Raw genomic sequence first — 21,215 nt, 5'->3', positions numbered from 1 at the left:
TGTACCCGCATACCTGTGTCCGTCCCGCACAAAGCTGCTGCCATCAGTGAACCAAGTAGCCTCGGCATCCGGGAGGGGCTGTTCGGTCAGGTCCGTCTGGAATCCATGTACTTGTTTCAGGATTCCTGCACAGTCATGTAGTGGAGCACCTAGGTCAGGGTCAGGCAGCAGGGTTGCAGGATTGAGGGCCGCACTGGGGTGGAACCGCACTCGTGGAGGGTTGAGTAGGAGGCTCTGGTAATGAGTCACACGTGTGTTGCTCATCCATCTATCAGGAGGCTGTTTCAGGACCCCTTCAATGGCGTGTGGGGTCGTGATCCAGATCTCCTGTCCTAGGGTCAGTTTGTCTGTGTCCTTGACTAGGAGTGCTGTCGCCGCAATAATTCTTAGGCATGGCAGCCAGCCGGCAGCCACTGGGTCTAGTTTCTTGGACAGGTAGGCCACCGGGCGGTTCCAAGGGCCCAAGGCTTGAGTTAGAACCCCTTTTGCTATTCCCTTATGTTCGTCTACAAAGAGGTGGAAGGGCTTTGTAATGTCTGGTAGGCCCAGGGCTGGGGCACTTAGGAGGGCCCTTTTTAACTGATTAAAGGCAGTTTCTTCTTTTTTAGCCCATTTAAATGTTTTCCCCTCTTTGGTAGCTTCATATAGGGGCCTGGCGATCTCAGCAAAACCTGGAACCCAGAGGCAGCAGTAGCCGGCTGATCCTAAGAATTCCCTCACTTCTCTTCGGGAGGTGGGAGTAGGGATCTTTAGGACAGTTTCTTTTCTGGCATCTGATAAGCACCGCTGTCCGCCCTCCAGGATATATCCCAGGTAACTTACCCTCTTCCTGCATATCTGAGCCTTCTTCACAGATGCCCGGTACCCTAAGGCCCCCACAGTAGCCAGCAGGTCCTGGGTCCCTCGCTCACAGTCTTTGGGCGAGCCAGCAGCAATCAGGATGCCATCAACGTACTGCAGGAGGGTGAGGCCAGGGTGCTCCCTTCTGTACTCACCCAGGTCCTCGTGTAGTGCCTCGTCGAAGATGGTGGGCGAATTTTTGAATTCCTGAGGTAGCCGTGTCCAGGTGAGTTGCCCACTGTAGCCCTCCTCCGGATCATGCCACTTGAAGGCGAACAAGGGTTGGCTCTGGGGTGCCAGCGGCAGACTGAAGAAGGCGTCCTTTAAATCTAGTACAGTATACCAGACCTTGGAGGGCGCCAAGGAGCTCGAGAGTATATGGATTGGGAACAGTTGGGTGTGTGTCCGCGACCCTCTTATTTACTTCCCGGAGGTCTTGTACCGGTCGGTAGTCATTTGTGTGAGGCTTTTTGACCGGCAGTAGGGGGGTGTACCACGGAGACTGGCAAGGAACTAGTACCCCTAGGCTTCATAGTCTCTGGATGTGTGGCTGGATCCCCTTCCAGGCCTCCTGAGACATGGGGTATTGTTTGATCCTTACCGCACTTTCTCCTGGCTTGAGCTCTACCAAGACCGGGGTCCTGGGAGTGGCTAGTCCTATCCACCCCCCCACCCCCGTCTCTGCCCAAACCAAGGGGAATTCTTGTAGCCATCTGTCTATATTATCCTCTCTCGGGAGCGCCTCCTGGTGGAGGCGGTATTCATCCTCCAGTTTCATGGTCAGGACCTGGATGGGGTGGCCCTTGCCATCGGTGACCTGAGGCCCCCCTTGTCTGAAAGTTATCTGAGCTCCAATCTTGGCCAGTAAGTCCCATCCTAACAGCGGGTAGGGGCATTCTGGTATTACCATAAAGGAGTGGGATACCCGGCCCGTCCCCAAATCTACCGTTCTTCGGGTAGTCCATGAATACTGGCTCATACCAGTTGCCCCTTCTACCCAGGACTTCTTGCTAGCTAGTTTTCCTTGTGGGGTGCCGAGGACCAAATGTTGTGCTCCAGTGTCGATGAGGAAGTCAACAGGGGTCCCCTCCACTTTAAGAGTTACCCTGGGTTCGGGGAGAGGGTCCGAACCCCGACTCCCCTAATCACTCAGTTCATCTAGCTCTAGGACTTTTACTCGATCAGTCTTGCTTCCCTTCCTGCCGGCCTTTTTCGGACAATCTCGGGCCCAATGCCCTATCTCCTTACAGTATGCGCACTGATCTTTCTGCAGCCTCTGCTTCCCCCCCGTGGTGGTTCCTTTACCTTTTCTTGCGTCGTTTGCCAGCTGCCGGAGACGGCGGTCTCGTTCCTCGGGGGAGTCAGCAGTGATAGCTAGTAGTATTCTGGCCAGGTCTCGGGTCTGCTTACTGCTGGCAGCCGCCATGGCACGAGCCTGCTTGTCCTCAGGAGACTCCCGGTTATTATATACCTTTTCGGCTACCACCAGTAAGTCCTGCAGACTTTTTTCTCCTAGTCTATCTATTTTCTGTAATTTTTTCCTAATGTCTATGGCTGATTGGTTTACAAAGGCCATGATAACAGCTGCCTTGCTTTCCGGAGCCTCTGGATCCATGGGGGTATAGGTACGGAATGCCTCCATGATCCGTTCTAAAAAGGCAGCCGGAGATTCATCTTTTCCCTGTTGCACATTTCCTACTTTGGCCAAATTGGTTGGCTTTCTAGCAGCCATTCGGAGACCCCCCATTAGAGTCTGGCGGTAGACCCGGAGCCTCTCCTTACCTTCTGCCGTGTTGAAATCCCACTGGGGCCGAGTTAAGGGGAAGGAGGCATCTATCTGAGCCTGGTTGGTGGTGGGATTCCCGTCTGCGCCCGGAACTAGTTTTCGGGCCTCATTGAGGATTCTTTCTCTTTCTTCAGTCGTGAACAGGACCTGCAAAAGCTGCTGGCAATCGTCCCACGTGGGCTGTTGAGTAAAAAGAACAGAGTCTAATAAATCAATAAGCCCTGCCGGTTTCTCGGAAAACTTAGGATTCTGAGCTTTCCAATTGTAGAGGTCACTAGTGGCAAAAGGCCAATAGTGATGGGGCTGATTCCCCTCCGCGTCTGGGGGTCCGGTGGCTCGCAGGGGCGGAATAGTGGAGTCGGCAGCGGAGGCGGATTGCTCCCTCTGAGCCCTTTGTCTGGTAAAGGGCGGGCTTCCCACTGGAGCGTTTCCGCCTCCCGCTCTCGGAACGGCGTCTGCCTCCCCCGGAGGGGGAGGATGGTGTTCTTCCGGCATCCTAGGGGGGTTATACGGGGGAGGAACAATTAATTCTTCCTTAAAGTGATGAATCATAATACTTAGAGGAGTAGTCTGAGTCTGCTCCATAATGTCCATCCAGTAAGTCCACAGAACAAAACAGAGAAACACAGAAACAGACAAACAGAGGGCCCCTAGAAAGTCTTCCAACTCCATAGAAGCAAAACTGAAAGCTAGACGACAGCCTCGCGCTGACCGGCGGGAGCGACCTGCCTCGTCTCAGACCTTTGAGGGGATTCCACGTCCCGCCAAGACTGATGAGGGGATTCCACGTCCCTCCAAAACCGATGAGGGGATTCCACGTCCCTCCAAAAGGGAGGATTGGAACGTCTTCTGAAACTCCCGGCCCGTGGTCCTCCAGTGCATCCACTTAGACCGCGTCGGGCACTACCAGAATTTCAGAAATGAGCTCACACAGAAAAGACGGAACAGACACTAACCGTGGCCAGTCAGGCTCTCCGGGTCGGGGGTCCCTTGAGGGTCTTGGGGATCCTGGGCCGAGCCCCCAAATGTTATGCCCAGAATTTGTGATCCCCAAAGACCACCAGGGAGCCGAGTCCGATGCAAAAGCAAAGAGCCTTTATTCGAGCTAGCTCGAGCTCAATCCCCTACCTGCACCGACGCAGCGGTGAGATGCCGGGGAGAGAGAGCGAGTTTCAAAAGCACAAAGGTTTTATAGGGGTCTAGGGGCAGTTGGTGAGGTAATGGCTGTGGCCTCAGCCGATTGGCTGGGGAAGGGTCGTGGCCTTGGCCGATTGGCTGGGGAAGGGTCGGAGTCCAGTTACGCAGGTCGCTGGGCACGTTTTGATCGGGAAGTTTGAAAGGGTGAGTGGGAGGTTACTCAAGGGGAGGAGGCGTGGTCTGAGGTTTCTGCGATTTTCCTGGGAAAAGGGGCCATGTCCGGGACATAGTCACTCAAGGTGGAGGACACAGAACAAGATGGAGTCGGCCGGCATAGGTCCGCTCTTTCTCTTGTTCACCTAAAACTTCTCCTGAAAGATGCCCCTCATAGCCTTGTCTGGAGTGTTTTCCTCTCTCCACCTTGAGGAAATAAACTGAGGCTCACAAAGTGAACTCTAAAGCTTCAGTCCACATATATTTGTAAAGAATCAAAATAGCATCTATTAGCTCCCACCTAATAGGGAACACATTTTGTATCAGACTGGCATTGGGATATTTTCCAGCTTTGGAGGACATCCAAAATCAGGTCTCTAAACATCCATGATCAGTTGCATACTACACTTCATGGAAATCGGAGGGCGTCTCTTTAAGAAGAGCGAAATTCCCTCCAGTTCTCAGAGCTTGGCGGGGCGGGGGGGGGGGGGTGGGGGGGGTGGGGGGGAGGCACCATTTCTCAGCTTCTACCCCTTCCTAGGTTCGTGCCCCACGCATGCAGGGAGCGCGTCTCACTAAGGTCCGAGGCCCCTGGGAACTACATTACCCAGATGCCCCTGCGTCGTGCATCTGCAAGCGCTGGGCCAATGAAGGCCCTGGACAGACGCCTTTCTGAGAGGGGGGAATCGCCCAGACGGGACTTCCGGCTTCTCTTGGCAGTGGTCCTTTTTATCACTCTTGAGCCTGGCCGTTTGATCCGATTCTTAAATAATTGTTGGAGCCCAAGATAAAGTGAGCGGGAGGCATGAAAGTAAATGTGTTCCCACCGACAGAGGCGGTGCTGAGACTTGGTGAGAGTGCCGCCTGGGGTGATACTGTGTGTTTGGCTGAGGCTGCAGCACTGTGGCCTGGTTCCTGGCAACTCCCGGCTTTGCCTTGAGGGTCCTGTGTGCCCTGATGGAGCCAGTGCAAGTTGGTACTGTATCCCTCACACCCACATCAGTGGGAATCCCATCTCTGAATCCCAAAGACCCGGATGAGTCTCTATGCAGTTCGCTTTCAGTCACGCCCTTTGTTCGGGACTGTGGCGCCTTCCTGGCCGGGATGTCCATTTTTGACTTTCGGTGTGATAAGGAGTTGAATAGTGTTACAGGCAGAGGGACTGTCACGTGCAGAGGCTTGTAAGTGCTACTGAGTGGAGTGTTCGGGGAAACCTGCAGCCTGTTTCCTGTATACAGGAAACAGATAGTGAGTGGTGTGGCAGCCTGAGCAGTTAGGCTTTCATTCCGAGGGCATGGAGAGTTTTGAATCGAGAGACCTGATGTGAGATAGGATTTTAAAAGTTTCCCAAAGGCCGCTAAGTGTGGAAGGGACTTTGGGGAGGGATGATGAGAGGAAGTGGGGAAAGTTTGAGAAAGTTCCTGTAACAGAGTCTGGGAGCACTACCATGAGGCTGGACCAGAGGGGTAGCCAGAGGACTGTCAAAGTAAAACTCCCCCCTGGGCAAAGTTGAAACAAGCAAGGAAGACAATTCAAGGCTATTGCAGTAGGAGAGAGGGACTGAATTCAACTCCAATGAAATGAAAGGCAGGAGGGTTTTTAAGTGCTGGAGTGAGCCATTGGAAAAGTGCTGGAGGACGTCAGATGGGGAGGTTGATCAGTGGGATCTGCGGGGCATAGGGAGTTACTCCTGAGATCGCACGTCCTTTTCTCTGTGATTAAGACGTATGTGTTTTCTAATTGGTATTTATAGAAGTTAGACTTCTCCTGGCCCACGGAGACTGAGAGATAGGGCTGCTGTGTCTTTTGGTGTTCACATGGCAAAAAGATGGTTCCCAAGTCCTTGAGAAAGTCATTTCCTGGGTTGAAAACTGGGCCAGGAGAAGATTTACATATATTTGGGGGGAAAAAAATGGAGAAAGAATTTACAATTGCAAGATTCCTAAAGTAAATGCTCTAAGAAAAGGGAGTTTAGGAGCCTATAGTCAGGAAGAAACCTGATTGACACTTAGTCAAGCTGAGGAAATGCTAAGGCTGTCTTGGTAAGGGGGTAGAAATGATACAAGGTAGACCCTAAGGAAAGAGGACTATCATCTGCCCACCTCCCAAGGCCTATCCTCCCTACCCCCTATTTTTAGCTTAGGGGGACACCATTTGTTTTAAAATTAAGCAATCACTGTTTCTCTAAATGTGTTCCTATAGGTAGTCAATTAAAATTTAAAATGGATTTAGCAAGGTAAATTAAAAAAACATTTTTTTTAACCTTTATTTTTGAGAAGGAGACAGCGCGAGCGGGGGAGGAGCAGAGAGAAAGGGAGTCAGAATCTGAAGCAGGCTCCAGGCTCCAAGCTGTCAGCACAGAGCCCGATACAGGGCTCAAACTCACAAACCGTGAGATCATGACGAAGTCAGATGCCTAACCGATGGAGCCACCCTGGTGCCCTGAGCAAGGTAAAATTTTAAAAGCAATTAATACTTGGTTTACCCTTAATACGCAGCTAAGCAGTGCACTAATATACTAAAATCAAAAGTGTTAAATGTCATATTTTCTTAAATGAATAAAATACCCGAAACATTCAGAATTTCAAAATCCATCACTTAATTTGCATTGAGAACAATGACAAATATGATAGTCATAGCACACACTCAGCACTTAATATGGACTAATGTGTTTGATCCCAACAGCAGCCCTATGAGGATGGTTCCCTTAACTATCCCCATTTTACAGAAGAAGACACTGAAGCAAGGAGAGGTTGAATTGTCCCAAATCACACAGCTGATGAGGTCAAGCTAATGACTGAGGCTTCTAAATTAGACATTCAAATGGAGGTCACCTTGATTCAGGGCAGTGATGAAGGTTTGGATGAACCCTTGAGACCCTACCATGGATACGTATCACTCACAGTCTTATTCTTCTCACAGGGACCCATGGCTGCAGAAATGTTTGTGGATCATGCACAGGTGAGTGGGGGGTATCTCAGTCCCTCACCCACCCCATCTTTACCCATATAGTCTCTGGGGTGTCCTGGAATGCTGTACCTGCCACCCTCATGGCTATTGGGACTGGGGCCCCTGGATTCCTTGAGATTCAAGGTCCTGAACCCACACCAGGCATTATATGAAGGGGTTTCCATTTCTGACAACCAAGAGAATGCTATTTAGGGGTGTTATAGACACAGAGATCAGCATTTGCAGATACTTGGAGGTGAAACTGAGTTGGCAGGATTCAGGGAACTGCACGTCTCCAATACGTCTGGTGGGACCAAGGAGCAAAAATGTAGGAATCAGGTCTAGAATGGCAGTCTCAGGAACTATGCCTCTATTCTGAGGATGTTAGGAATGTTAGAACATTCAGAGTAGAGAAGGGAGGTCATTTGAATCAGGTCTTAACAGATTTCCTCTGGCTGCAGACTGGAGAACAGAGAGTAGGGGTGGGGGAGGAAGGTACTGAATAGTCCAGATAAGTATTGGTAATGACTGGATCAGGATGTTGGTTGTGGAGGCAGGGGAAAAACGTATGGCTTCTGGGTTGGTTTGTAAATTAGGTCTGACTACTTTGTGATATGGATGATTAAAGAGAAAGAGAGGAGCTGGAGATAATTCCAAGGGTTGTGGCTTTTGCAACTGGAAGAAAAGAATTACCCTCTATTGAGATGGAGAAGTCATTTGTAGTGTTATGGAACCAGGCTGGAACGCTGGTGGAAAAACCAAGCGGCACTCGGAGATCTTGGTGGATTGGAGATTTATTTAACATCGGCGGGCGGGCTCAGAGGAGACCGTTTCTCCAAAGATCTGAATCCCGGATGAAGGGTGGAAGGGCAATTTATAGTTGTCAGCTTCCATATCTGTGGCGGGTTTTCCCCGCGCAGCAAACAGGGCAAGAAGAACCGGGAAGAGGGGTCTCTAAGCTAGAGACCAGAGCTTGTTTTAGTCCCGTCGCCATCTTATGGTATAAAACTTTATTCATTTTCCCAACAGTACGAATAATTTTCAGAGGGAATGTCAGGAGTTTGGTTCAAACCTGTTGAGTGTGAGAAGTTCCGGAGACTTCTGAGTGGAGGCATTGAATGGACGGCAAGATGCACATGTCTGGATTTGAGGGTAAGGGCTCAAGTTCCAGACACCACGAGGTGATGTCCTATATGGGGACCAGGGTAGAGCTGTGAGTCACATTTGGGAAGGGACATCTTCAGGTCATGGTGACTGAGGGGCAGAGAAGGGGAGGACAAGGCCAGAGGACTGGATCTGTGCCTTGGGCACCTGAGTGGTGTTGGTGAGCATCACAAAGACAGCTGAAGGAGGGTGGTGGCCGTGGGGGAGGAGGTGGGGCTTGTGAGGGTTTGAGGCTTCCACAGAGGAGTGCACATGGGATGGATGTGGAAGCACAACAGTAACGGGAGTGAGATGACAGTGAGGCCAAGGCCAGTGCTTCCTCAGCCCTCTGCGGGCTGGCCAGGCTTTTGTGGTGACCTTGTGGGGCCTGGAGAGGTTTACACAGGCCGGTAGACGAGCTCAGGAACACACAAGGCCAGGGGACAGTGGTGGGAGTGCTGGGTGAGGCTTGACTGGAAAGAGGGAGGCCGAGACTAGTGAGGGGACAGTGTGTGAAGCACAGCAGCAGAAGGGCCTTAAGGTGTGGACCCCTGAATGTGGTTCCAGGTGGGTGAGGCCGAAGCAGGAAAGGATGTGGTGCAGAGGCCTTTAAAGCAGGGCTGGGGGCTTCCCCTGCCAGTGTGGGCCACCCGGGGACCAGCGCAGGATGGATCTTCATTGTATTTGCCAAGTGCTCTTTGGGTGCCAAGGGAAGAGTGGAACATGGGGAGGCCAGGGACATACCCTGGATGGGGGCTGGGGTGGAGGAGGTGGGCGTGACCATGGGGGTGATGGATGGGAGGGCAATATGGTCCATGGAGTGATGAGTCAGTGGAGAGAGGGAGAACTGAGGGTCCCAGGGCCTCACTCCTAGCAGCTTAAGGGAGAAAGCTGAACCCGTGTTTGCTTGTGTCTCAGAGGCATGACCTGGGAACCCCTGGGGAATTTGCTGGCAGCAGAGGAGGTGGAGCCTTTCATGCCATTCCTAGTGCTTGAATGACATTTATTTATTTGCCATCATGCCTGTGTGGGAATGATACGGGGTGACACAGGAATCAGTAAGAAGGAGGAGAGAGCTAGCACCAGGAGCATCCGGGCCTTGTCGATCCTGTGAGGGGATGTGCATGGAGTGGATGTCTGGGGGGTAGACGGAGGGTCCCAGTGAGCGGTGGCTCAGGGCCACTGCTCTCCCCACCATGGTGGGCTGTTGTGACCTTGGAGCATGTGGCCGTGGACTGGTCTCAGGAGGAGTGGGAGCTCCTTGACAGGGCTCAGAGACTCCTACCGTGCTCTGGTGCTAGAGAACTTTGCACTTGTGGCCTCACTGGGTAAGTCTTTCACGCTCACCCCGGCGTCCTTGGCCAGGCTCTTTCATTCTTCGTTTCTGCTCTTTTACTTCCATCCCCTAAGATTTAATTTTTTGACGGCACAGTTTGCATCTTTTTATGTTGTATATCCATTAACTAAGTTACGTAGCTATGATTATCTTAAATACTTTTTTTCTTTTAACCCTTGTACTAGAGTTAAGTGATTTATACATCACTATTACAGTATTAGAGTATTCTGAATTTGACTACATATTTACCTTTAGCAGTAATTTGATACTTTTATATGGTTTCATGCTACTAATTAGCGTCTGTTCATTTCAGCTTGAAGAACTCCCTTTGGTGTTTCTTGTAGAGTAGGCCTAGCCGTCATGGATTCACTCAGCTTTGTGTTTCTGGGAAAATCTTTATCTCTTCCTCATTCTGAAGGACAGCTGTGCTGGGTAAAGTATAAATATTGGTTATCACATGTTCCCCCAGCACTTTGAATATATCATCCTACTCTTTCCTGCAAGGTTTCTTTTGAGAAATAGGGATGTAGGCTTATGTGGGTTCCTTTGGATGAGATGACCTTTTCCTTTTGCTGCCTTCAGAATTCTGTTTTTGACTTATGACGGTTTTATTATAATATGGCTTGGTGAAGTTTTCTTTGAGTTTAATCTATAGGGGGACCTTTGAGCTTCCTGTACCTGAACATCCATATCTCCTCCCTGAGAGGTTTTTAGCCATTATGTGTTAAATAAGCTTTTTGCCTCCCTCTCTCTCTTTTTTTCTGTGATTCCCATAATGCAAATACTGTTTATTTGTTGGTGTCCCATAATGCACAGAGGCCTTCTTCACTCTTTTTCATTCTTTTTTCTTTCTGATAGGGGAATTTCAAATGACCTGTTTTTGAGTTCACAGATTCTTTCTTCTGGTTGATCAAGTCTGTTGTTGATAACCTCTATTGCCATTTTCATTTCATTCATTGTATTCTTCAGCTCCAGAATTTCTGTTTGTTTTATTATTATTATTTCAGTCTGTCTGTTGAACTTCGCAGTTTGCTCCTGTATCATTCTCTGGAATTTATTGAATTTTCTGTGTTCTCTTATAGATTGCTGAGCTTCCTTAAAATTATTTTGAATTCATTGTTCAGCAGTTCATAAATCTCCATTTTTCCTCCTGGTCACTTATCGGAAATTACTGTGTCTCGTTTGAAGTGCGTGTTTCCTGTAGCCTGCATTAGCATCTGTAGATTTGGTTGAAAGTCACCCCTTCCAGACTTTACGGACTGGTGTGCATGGGGAAAGACCTTCCCTGGTAGGTGAGTGCAAGGGCACCAGCTGGGTGGGGTGTGGCGGTTCCAGCTCTGGGGAAGGCCCAGCTGCATAGTCTCCACGCAGCTCTTTCCGTTGAGGCAGCGACAGTGAGGATTGCAGCAGTCCTCGACAGCCAGTGTTGTAAGGTGTCCACGGGGCCGACGAAGACCACTGGGATCTTTGGTGGCAAAAGTGCTGAGGACCACCTCATCTCTTTTCCTCTCATAGCCCATGTTGTGGCCAGGGGGATCCCTCTTGGTAGCAGGTGTGGCTTTCGGGCACCCTTGCGGTTGTGGTAGCACTGGTGTCCCGGGCATACGTGCCATGGAACAGCCATGGACCTGGAGTCTGGGGTTGGGTGCTCACAGAGCAACAATGTCTCTGGGGTCTTGGGAACTGGCTAGCCTACGGATGCAGTGGTTCCGGTGTCTGAGGCACGGGCATGTGCAGAGCAGCCACAGAGCCGGGGACTGGAGCCCATGTACCAGTGGAGCAACAGTGGCTTTGGGCGTTGGACGGTCTGAAGCAGCAGTGGCTCTCATGCCCGAGATGTGGGCACACGTGGAGAAGCTACGCATCTGAGGTCTGAAGTGTCGGCACACGCAGAGCAGCAGACTCTGGGATCCAGGGCATATGCAGGCAGCGGCGGGGGGGGGGGCTGGCAGCCCTGGTCCCGGGGTAGCATAATAGCAGCTCCCTCTGAGGGAAGGACCTGCAGCAGCGATGCCCTCCCCGAGGGTTCCAGGGTGGCACGGCTGTGGCAAAAACTGCTGGTGTCCTCTCTGGAACGGAGTATGGGTCTGTGCTGATTAATGCAAGGTTCTCTGCCGTAAAAGCTGCAGGTGTGGCTGATGTGGGGGATGTTTAAGTTCTCAATGGCAAGGGCTGCCAGGCTCCTTGCAGAGCAGGCTCTGAGGGTCAATGATGGCACCCACCATGTGGTTGATACTGATGAAAGGTCTCTGCCCCTTCTCTCTTCTGCTAGCCATCTCAGGTAAGCTGAGCTCCCCAGCAGTCCATCCTGTGAGATTAGTCTTCATTTTTTTGCTCTACTGTGTTACTGTAGGTTCTTTTTTTGTTTTGCTTTGTTTACTTATTTATTTTGAAAGAAAGCGTGAGCAGGGGAGGGGTAGAGAGAGAGAGGGAGAGAGAGGGGTAGAGAGAGAGGGGTAGAGAGAGGAGAGGGATGTGGGGCTTGAACCCATGAAACCATGAGATCATGACCTGAGCTGAAATCCAGAGTCAGACGCTTAACCAACTGAGCCCCCCAGGTGCCCCTGTAGGTTCTTAATTGAACTCTCGAGTCCTCTCCAAACTATTTTTAGTCGTGGATAGTTTTTTTAATTGTTGTTTTTCTGTGGGAGGATGAAGGCTTGTAGCTCCTACCCAGCCATCTTGATGACATCAATCTTCCCAGAGTCTCACGATGCAGTAGTGTGTGGACCACCTGCTACGGGTGCCTGTATGAGCCTGGACCTAAAATGTGATATTTTAACATATGTGTATACCTGTGAAACCACCATAATAATGATAATGAATATATAGCTCACCCTCAAAGTTACCTCATGACCCTTTATAGTCCCTGTCTTCCTTCCTGGCTCCTTATCCCCATGATCAGAGATTAACTGTCTTTCATTCTAGACTTGTTTGCCTTTTCTAGAATGTTATATAAATGGAATTATAAAATATTTATTCTTTTTTGTTTGTTATTTCTTTTCATTCTGTTCAATTATTTGGAATTCATTCAAGTCATATGTTTGAGTACTTCATTCTTTTTATTACTGAGTAGTGTTTTCTTGTATGAACATACCCTAATTTCTTATTCTGTTCATCTGTTAATGAACCTTTGGATTGATTCAAGTTTGAGGTTATTATAAAGCTGTTATGAACATTCATGAACCAGTCTTTTTGGGGGGTTAATACTTAGTGGTACAATGCCTGAATCAAGGGATTGGTGAGCGTTTGTCATTCTGTGAACTGACAAAACTGTCCCAAAGTGGTTTTACCATTTTACATTCCCATCAGCAACTGATGAGAGTTCTAGCTTCTCTAGAGCTTCATCGACACTTGGTAGGTCAATCTTTTTAATTTCAGCCATTCCCAGATGTGTGTAGTGATATCTCATTGTGACTCTAATTTGTATTCCCTTAGCAACTAGTGTTTTTAGAAATTTTACATACAATTAATGACTTTCTCCTATTTTCTTCAGTGAATTGTCTGTTAAAATCTTTTCCTCATTTTAAAACATTTGTTTTGTCATTTTATTGAGTTTTAAGAATTCTTAATAAATTCTGGATATGGGAAACCCATTAGATATGTGGTTTGCCTATATAGGCATCCAGTGTGTGGCTTCTCTTTTCATCTCTTAACAGTGTCTTTCCTATGGCAGAAGTCTTTAATGTTAGTGAAGTCAGATTTGTCTTTTTTTTTTTCTTTTATTGAACCCATTTTTTCAGTTATATAAAATAAATCTGTATAACTCAAGAGGAAAAAGACCTCTAATGTAAAGGAGGATCTATAGTTAGATTTATAATTCATTTTCAGTTAATTCTCCTTTATTGTGTGAGACATGGGGGTGAAAGTTCTCTTAAAAAAAGGACATCCGATTGCACCATCTAAATTAGTTGAAGAGTATCTTTTCTCACTGAATTGGCTTTGCACCTCTTTTTTTTATTTTTTATTTTTTATTTATTTATTTTTTTTTTTAATTTTTTTTTTTCAACGTTTTTTATTTATTTTTGGGACACAGAGAGACAGAGCATGAACGCGGGAGGGGCAGAGAGAGAGGGAGACACAGAATCGGAAACAGGCTCCAGGCTCCGAGCCATCAGCCCAGAGCCTGACGCGGGGCTCGAACTCACGGACCGCGAGATCATGACCTGGCTGAAGTTGGACGCTTAACCGACTGCGCCACCCAGGCGCCCCGACTTTGCACCTCTTAAAAAATCAGTTGCTCTTATGTGACGTTATTTTTGGATTTTCTATTCTGTTTCATTCATCTCTTTATCTGTACTTTGGCAAGTATCTTAAAGTCCTAATATGATTTTATAATATGTCTTCAAATTGGATAATATAGTCTTCTAACTCTGTTTTTCTTTTCCAATTTGTGTTGGCTATTCTAACTCTTGCATTCCCATATGGTTTTAGACCCCCTTGTCAACTTCTAATGAAAACATACTAGGATTTTGACTGGGATTGCTTTAGATTAATTTGAAGATAATTAACACATTAACAATAGTGAGTGTTTCAGTCCATAAAAACATATTTCCCTTTATTTAGATATTTAATTTTTCTCAGAAGTATTTTCTAGTTTTCTGTTTATATTTCTTGTACATTTTATCTCCAAATATTTCATGTCTGAGGCTCTTTTAAAAAGTATTTTTTGTGTCAATTTCCAGTTGTTCTTTGGTACCGTATAGAAGTGAAATTGCTTTATTTTTTATTATTTTTGTATTTTTAAATTTTCTTTCTTAAATTGAAGTATAATTAAAATACAGCATTATATTAGTATCAGGTGTTACAATATAAGGATTCAACAATTTTGTACATTACTCAGTGCTCTAAGTGTACTCTTAATCCTTTTCACCACCTCCCCTCTGGCAACCACCAGTTCTCTGTATTGAAGTATCTGTTTTGTTTGTCTCTTTTTTTCTTTGTTTGTTCCTTTGCTTTTAAAAATTCCAAATGTGCATGATCATATGGTATTTGTCTTTCTTTGGTTGACTTATTTCACATATCGGTTGCACTCTTAACTGTATGCCCCAGATCATGAGTACTTAAGTTCATGCAAAAACTTGTGCCCAAATGTTTATAGCAACTTTATTCATAATAGCCCCAATGTCATTCAGTAGGTGAATGCTTAAATAAACTGTGGTCCATCATACTATTTGGCAATAAAAAGTACCAAACTATTGATACATGCTACAACTTGAATGGTTTTCAAGGGAATTAAGTGCAAAGAGCCAATATCAATAGGGCACATAGTGTGTGGTTCCATTTATGTAATATTTTTAAAATCACAGATTAGTGGTTGCCAGAGAAGAACTAGGTAGCTAAGGAGGGAGGAAGGTGGCTGTGGTTATAAAAGGGATCCTTGTGATGGAACAGTTTTGTGTCTTGACTGTCACACAAATCTACACTTGACAAAATTGTGTAGATATAAACACACACGAGTACGTAAACTTGAAATATTAGCCTGGTGAACTGTATCATGTCAATTTTCTGGTCTTGATATTGTACTTTAGTTATGCAAGTTGATGCCAAGGGGGAAACTTATGGGTTATCTTTTTGTTTCTTACAACTGTGTGTGAATCTACAGTGACCTCAAAATGAAAAGTTAAATGAAAGTAAGGGGATGGAAAAAGATACGCTACACTAACACTAGTCTAAACAACACTATTATGCCTATAGTGAAATCATACAAAGTAGGTTTATCAACAAAGAATATTACTAAAGTAAGTATATAAAAGACTGATAAAGAGGCCTTTTCTAAGAGATTATGATAATCATAAATGTGTATACACCTAACAACAAACTTTAAATTATTTAAACAATAAGTGAGAAGCTAAAGTAAAACATAGACTAATCCACAATTACAATAAAAAATTTCTGCAGTTTTCTCAATAATTGATAGAACAATTGAATGAATAATCGGTATGGATATAGAATCCTTGAAGAAATCAGTCAGCTAACTTGAACTAATTCACATTTATTTTTAGACTGCTCCATCCAACAACAGAATACACTTTCTTTTCAAGTACCCAAGAGATGTTCACCAAGATCACCATATTCTAGGAACTAAAATCTCAACAAATTTTAAATGATTAAAATCATGAATGTATTTCTCTGGTCACAAAGAAATTATACTAGAAATCATTAAAGTACATGATCTGGGAAAATCCATGAACATTTGGAAATTAGACAACATATTAATGAAGCCTCAGACACAGAATAATAAGGCAAATTAAGAAATACTTTTAACTGAACGAAAATGAAAATCCAATATAGAATTGATACATCTGCAAGTACAAATAGATGAATCCACTATTATAGTTGAAGACTTCAACACCCCTCTACAAAAAAAGAACAGATCTAACGGGCAGAAAATCAATGAGGACATAACTGAGCTTAAGAGCACCATCAGTTATTTATTCTGGTATACATAGCATCTATAGAATACATCATCCAGCAGTCGCAGAATACACATTCTTCTCAAGTGTGGAATATTCACCAAAGAGACCACATTCTGAGTCATAAAACACAATTTAAACTTAAAAGAATAGAAATCATGTAACATGTTTTCAGACTACCATGGAATTAAACTAGAAAAGATAGCTAGAAAATCTCAGAATATGTGGAGATTAAACAACACATTTCTAAACAATGCGTGGATCGAAGAGGAACTTTCAAGAGAAATTTTAAAATATTTTGAAATAAATGAAATGAAAATATAATCTACCTAAATTTGTGGGATGAAGAAAAATCTAAAATCAGTCATCTAAACCAGAAACTTTAGCAATTGAAGAAAGAAAGGAAAATTAAATCCAAAGTAAGAAGAAAAGAAACAATAAGAGGGTAGAAGTCAATGAAATTGAAAACAGGAAATCAACAGATAAAATCAACAAAACAAAAACTAATTATTTGAAATATCAACAAAATCAATAAGCTTCTAACTGGGCTAGTTCAAAAGAGAGAAGACACAAATTACTAATATCAGAAATGAAAGAGTTCACAGCACTACAGACTCCATGGATACTAAAAGGATAATAAAAGAATATTATAAACAACTCTATTCCACAAATTTAATAACTTAGATGAAATGAACCGATTCCTTAAAAGACACAGTCTGCCAAAATTCACGCAAGAAAAAACAAACTGAATAGGCTTTTTATGTCTATTAAAGAGTTTGAATCAATATTTAATAATCTTCCAAAACAGAAAGTACCAGCCCCAAGTAGTTTCACTGGTGAGTTCTACCAAATATTTAAGAAGTTATATCATTTCTCTACAATCTCATTCAGAGGATAGAGGCAGAAGGGATACTTTCTAATTCATTCTATGAGGCCAGCATTGCCCGAATACCAATGTTGGACAAAGACATTACAAGAAAAAAACTACAGATCAATATCTCCCATGAACATAAGTACAAAAATCAACAAAATATTAGCAAATCAAATCCAACAAGGTATGAGAAGTTCTACACCTCAGCCAAGTGGGATTTATTCCAAGGATGCAGTCTGACATTGGAAAGTCAATTAATGTCATCCATCACATCAACAGACTAAAGGATAAAAATCGCATGATCATATCAATAGATGCATAAAGAGTATATGACAAAAATCTAGCATTCATTCATTATTTTAAAAAACCTCAGCAAAGTAGAAATAGAGGAGAGCTTTCTCAGCTTTATATTGAACAACTTCAAAAACACTACAAATAACATCATACTTAATGGTGAGCAGCTAGAAGCTTTCCTGCTAAGATCAGAAACAAGGTAAGAATATGCTTTCTCATCATTCCTTTTCAGCATAGTATGGGAAGTCCTAACTCAGGCAATAAGGGAAGGAAAGGAAATAGAAATATTTAGGTTGGGAAGGAAGAAATGAAAATCTTTGTTTGTAGGTGACTATATTGTCTGTATAGAAAATCCTAAATAATCAAGAAAAAAAGAACTCCTGGAATTAATAAGTGATTATAGCAAAGTTTCAGAATATAAGTTAATATTCAAAAGTGTTAACTGCTTTCGTATATACCAGCAATGAACAATTGGAATTTAAAATTAAAAATAAAACCATTTATATTAGCTTCCCCCAAAATGAAATACTTGAGTGTAAATGTAACTATATATATAGATATATATAAGATGTTTGTGAGTAAAACTACAAAACCAATGAATGGAATTAAAGAACTAAATAAATGTAGAGATACTCCATGTTCATGGATAGGAAGATTCAGTATAGTCAAGATGTCAGTTCTTCCCAACTTGATCTATAGATTAAATGCAATCACAGTGTAAATCCTAACAAGTCATTTTGTGGATATTGGCAAACTGATCCTTAAGTTTAAGTTTGTATGAAGAGGCAAAGGATCTGGAATACCCAGCATAATATTGAAGGAGAACAGAGGACTGACAATACGTAGTATAAAGCTATAGTAATCGAGACAGTAGGGTATTGGTGAAAAAATAGACAGATAAATGGAACAGAAAAGAAAGCCCAGAAGTAGACCCACATAAATATTGTCAACTGATTTTTGGCAAAGCAGCAAAGGTAATTCAGTGGGAAAAAGATAGTCTTTTCTATAGTTGCTGCTGGACAATTGAACATCCACATCTAAAAAAAAAGTAATCCGGACACAGACCTTATACCCTTCACAAAAATTAACTCAGAATGGTCACAAACCTAAATGCAGGAAACCAAACCAAACAAAAAACCCACAAAAACTCCTAGAAGATGGAGAATTAAAGTGACCTTGGGTTTGGTGATGATTATTTATTTATTTATTTATTTTTATTTATTTATTTAAAAAAATTTTTTTACATTTACTTATTTTTGATAGAGACAGAGCACAAGTGGGGGCGGGGCAGAGAGAGAAGGAGACACAGAATCCGAAGCAGGCTCCAGGCTCCGAGCTGTCAGCACAGAGCCCGACCTGGGGCTCGAACTCACAAACCGCAGATCATGACCTGAGCTGAAGTTGGACGTTTAACCGACTGGGCCACCCAGGTGCCCCTGGTGATGACTTTTTAGACATAACATCAAATGCACAGTTTGTGAAAGAAAACATTATTTAAACTTTATTCAAATTGAAAACTCAGGATTTGCAAAACATGGTGTTAAAAGAATGGGAAGACAAGCCACAGACTGGGAGAAAAATCTTTGCAAAACACATATGATAAAGGACTGGTATCAAAAATATGGAAATTTCTTAAAACCCAACAATAATAACACGAAAAACTCAATTAAAAAGGGTATAATAGGTCAGAATAGACATGGTCCCAGAGAATATATACAGATGCAAATAACCTCTGAAAAGATACTCAACTTCACGTGTTATTAAGAAATTACAAATTAAAAAACAATGAGATACCACTACACAACAATTAGAATGGCCAATATTCAAAACAGAAACACCAAACAAAGGAAGTGTGTGGAACAAGAGGAATCCTTCATTGTTGTTGGGAATGCAAAACAGTACAGTCACTCTGGAGACTGTTTGGCAGTTTTTTTTACAAAACTAAATACACTATTACCATCCGATCCAGCTGATATTTACCCAAATGAGTTGAAACATATGTCCCCATACAATACTTCCCACGAATAATTTCCCAAACCTGGAAGCAAGAAAGATGCCCTTCAGTAGATGAGTGGAAAAACAAACTGATACAACTATAACATGGAATATTATTCAGTGATAAAAAGAAATGAGCTACCAAGCTACTAAAAGACATGGAAGAAACCCTTAATGGATATTGCTAAGTGAAGGAAGCCAATCTAAAAAGCTGCACACTGTATGGTTCCCGCTACATGACATTCTAGAAAGGAAAACCATGGAGACAGTAAAAAGATCAGTGTTTGCCATGGGATCAGAAAGAGGGAGGGAGGGATGAATACACAGGTGGAGCACGGAGGATTTTTAGGGCAGGTAAAACTATCCTGTATGATACTATAATGGTGAATACATGTCATTATACATTTGTCAAAAGCTAGAGAATATACAAAGAATGAAACCTAGCGGAAATTGTGGAAGTTAATTAATGATAATATATTCGCATTGGCTTCTCATTTGTAACAAATATACTAATGCAAAGGATTAATTATAAGAGAAATGGTATAGAGAGGGAGAAGGGGAGTTGGCTATGGAAAATCCCATGTTCTGTCACTTTTTTTTTTTTTTTTTTTTTTGTAAATCAAGAACTGCTTTAAAAAAAAAAGTCAAGTGGGTGATGGGCATTGAGGAGGGCACCTGTTGGGATGAGCACTGGTTGTCATATGGAAACCAATTTGACAATAAATTATATTATATATATATATATATATATATATATATATATACACACACACACACATCTATATCTATATCTATATCTATATCTATATCTATATCTATATCTATATATGAGAAAAGTGTATTTAAAAAAATGTAGGAAACCAGAAATTAGACTGTGTTTCATTTTCAGCTAGGTGGAAGGGCCGAGAAGTGCCCCTTGAGGCCTCTGGCTGGACAGAGGTCTGAAAGGATGGAGAGGCCAGTTCTGGGACACTCTCTCACTCTGGAGTTCAGGGTAGACCGTGGACCAGGAAGGGAAGACCTGGACTGCAGGACCTGCTCTGCAGCCACAGCTGACAGTCAGGCTTCTGTGATCCTATGAGAATATTTTCATCTTGGGGCACCTGGGTGGCTCAGTCAGTTAAGCATCCAACTCGTGATTTCGGCTCAGGGCATGATCTTGTGGCTCCTGAGTTTGAGCCCCGTGTCAGGCTCCCCGCTGATAGTGCGGATTCTGCTTGAGATTCTCTGTCTCTGTCTCTGTCTCTCTCTCTCTCTCTCTCTCTCTCTCTCTCCCTCCCCTGCTCATGCTCTCTCTCAAAAATAAACAAACTTAAAAAAATTTTTTTCATCTTGCACTGAGAGGAAAACATTTTTCCTGAATTATTCTTGTGTAGAAATAAGTTGATCAGTGTTGACACAGAAAAACATACAACTTGAGAATCAGAGCCTTTAACAGTTGGAAAGGGCCCTGAAATTAGTAAAGTTTGCTGCCAACAGAAGAGAAATAAATGTTGCTCCTGTGCAACTTGCCTCTGCCCTTTGTGTATGAGGGGAGAAGCAGGACCAAGGGGGATGCCAGATTTCATGACACATAAGAGCCTTGTTGAAGGACACCAATATCACTTTAAAGTAAAAACAACAGGTTCTCATGAAAATTACAAACTTCCTATTATCATCTACACATAGGTTTACTTCAGCTAAGAGGACACTGGCAAATCACTAGTAAATTGAAACTGACACAGAAGCAGTCAGCAGGGGAAGGGGAGGCAGAGAGATCTATTTGTCTCTCAGTGGACAGCTGGCAGTGTTTGGGGATAGACAAGAAGCCAAGCACCGGGAAAGGATGTCTTTTTTGGTGTCACTTTCTTCTTTTAGTTTTAACAAGGAAACTAAATGGAAGGCTTGTGGGCATCTGCTTGGCCAAGGCCAGAGCAGGCCCGTGTGTGACTTTGTGCCACAAGAGACAGGAGACTTTGTGTCTAGGAACTTCTTCCTTGTTTTGGAAAAGATCTTATCTCCGATCCCTGATATGTTAGGACAAGGTGAGACCACCCACCTCCTCCATCCTGAAAAGCATTGGGAGCACACAGTGAGAATTTAAAGTTGATGGCAACTCAGGAACGATGCTTGAATTCTGGAATCAGGCCTGCCTAAGAGTGTGTGTTTGGTGTATGGTGGTAGGGGAGGACAGTACAAGGAGTGCCTACATTTGGGGAGATGGTGGGAGGCATTAGCAATTTTTCTCAACCAGAC

At 44.0% G+C, this 21,215-nt stretch overlaps 1 protein-coding gene and 1 long non-coding RNA gene across 2 annotated transcripts; one reads left to right on the top strand and one right to left on the bottom strand.

Annotated features, from left to right (window-relative positions):
* Positions 1-1,179: 1,179 nt before the first annotated feature.
* LOC132690947 (uncharacterized) lies at positions 1,180-3,784 on the bottom strand. Its single transcript, XM_078438522.2, has 2 exons — positions 3,755-3,784; positions 1,180-3,122 (listed from the first exon to the last, which is right to left on the bottom strand). Exon 2 carries the CDS (start codon positions 3,119-3,121, stop codon positions 1,982-1,984), a length of 1,140 nt encoding a protein of 379 aa, XP_078294648.1. The 5' UTR covers position 3,122; positions 3,755-3,784; the 3' UTR covers positions 1,180-1,981.
* Positions 3,785-4,663: 879 nt separating this feature from the next.
* On the top strand, positions 4,664-17,442 carry LOC132691054 (uncharacterized). The gene is made up of 4 exons (XR_009615582.3): positions 4,664-6,427; positions 6,899-6,937; positions 7,955-8,077; positions 15,410-17,442. It is a non-coding gene; the product is annotated as an uncharacterized LOC132691054 (long non-coding RNA).
* Positions 17,443-21,215: the final 3,773 nt, after the last annotated feature.

Source organism: Panthera onca, chromosome E2 (assembly GCF_046562875.1).
Source record: "Panthera onca isolate mPanOnc1 chromosome E2, mPanOnc1 haplotype 2, whole genome shotgun sequence".
Taxonomy (NCBI): domain Eukaryota; kingdom Metazoa; phylum Chordata; class Mammalia; order Carnivora; family Felidae; genus Panthera; species Panthera onca.
This window is presented reverse-complemented; position numbering and strand designations above follow the sequence as displayed.

Coding starts and splice junctions, on each gene's coding strand:
- LOC132690947 (XM_078438522.2), bottom strand. CDS start 3,121: ATGCCGGAAGAACACCATCCTCCCCCTCCGGGGGAGGCAGACGCCGTT.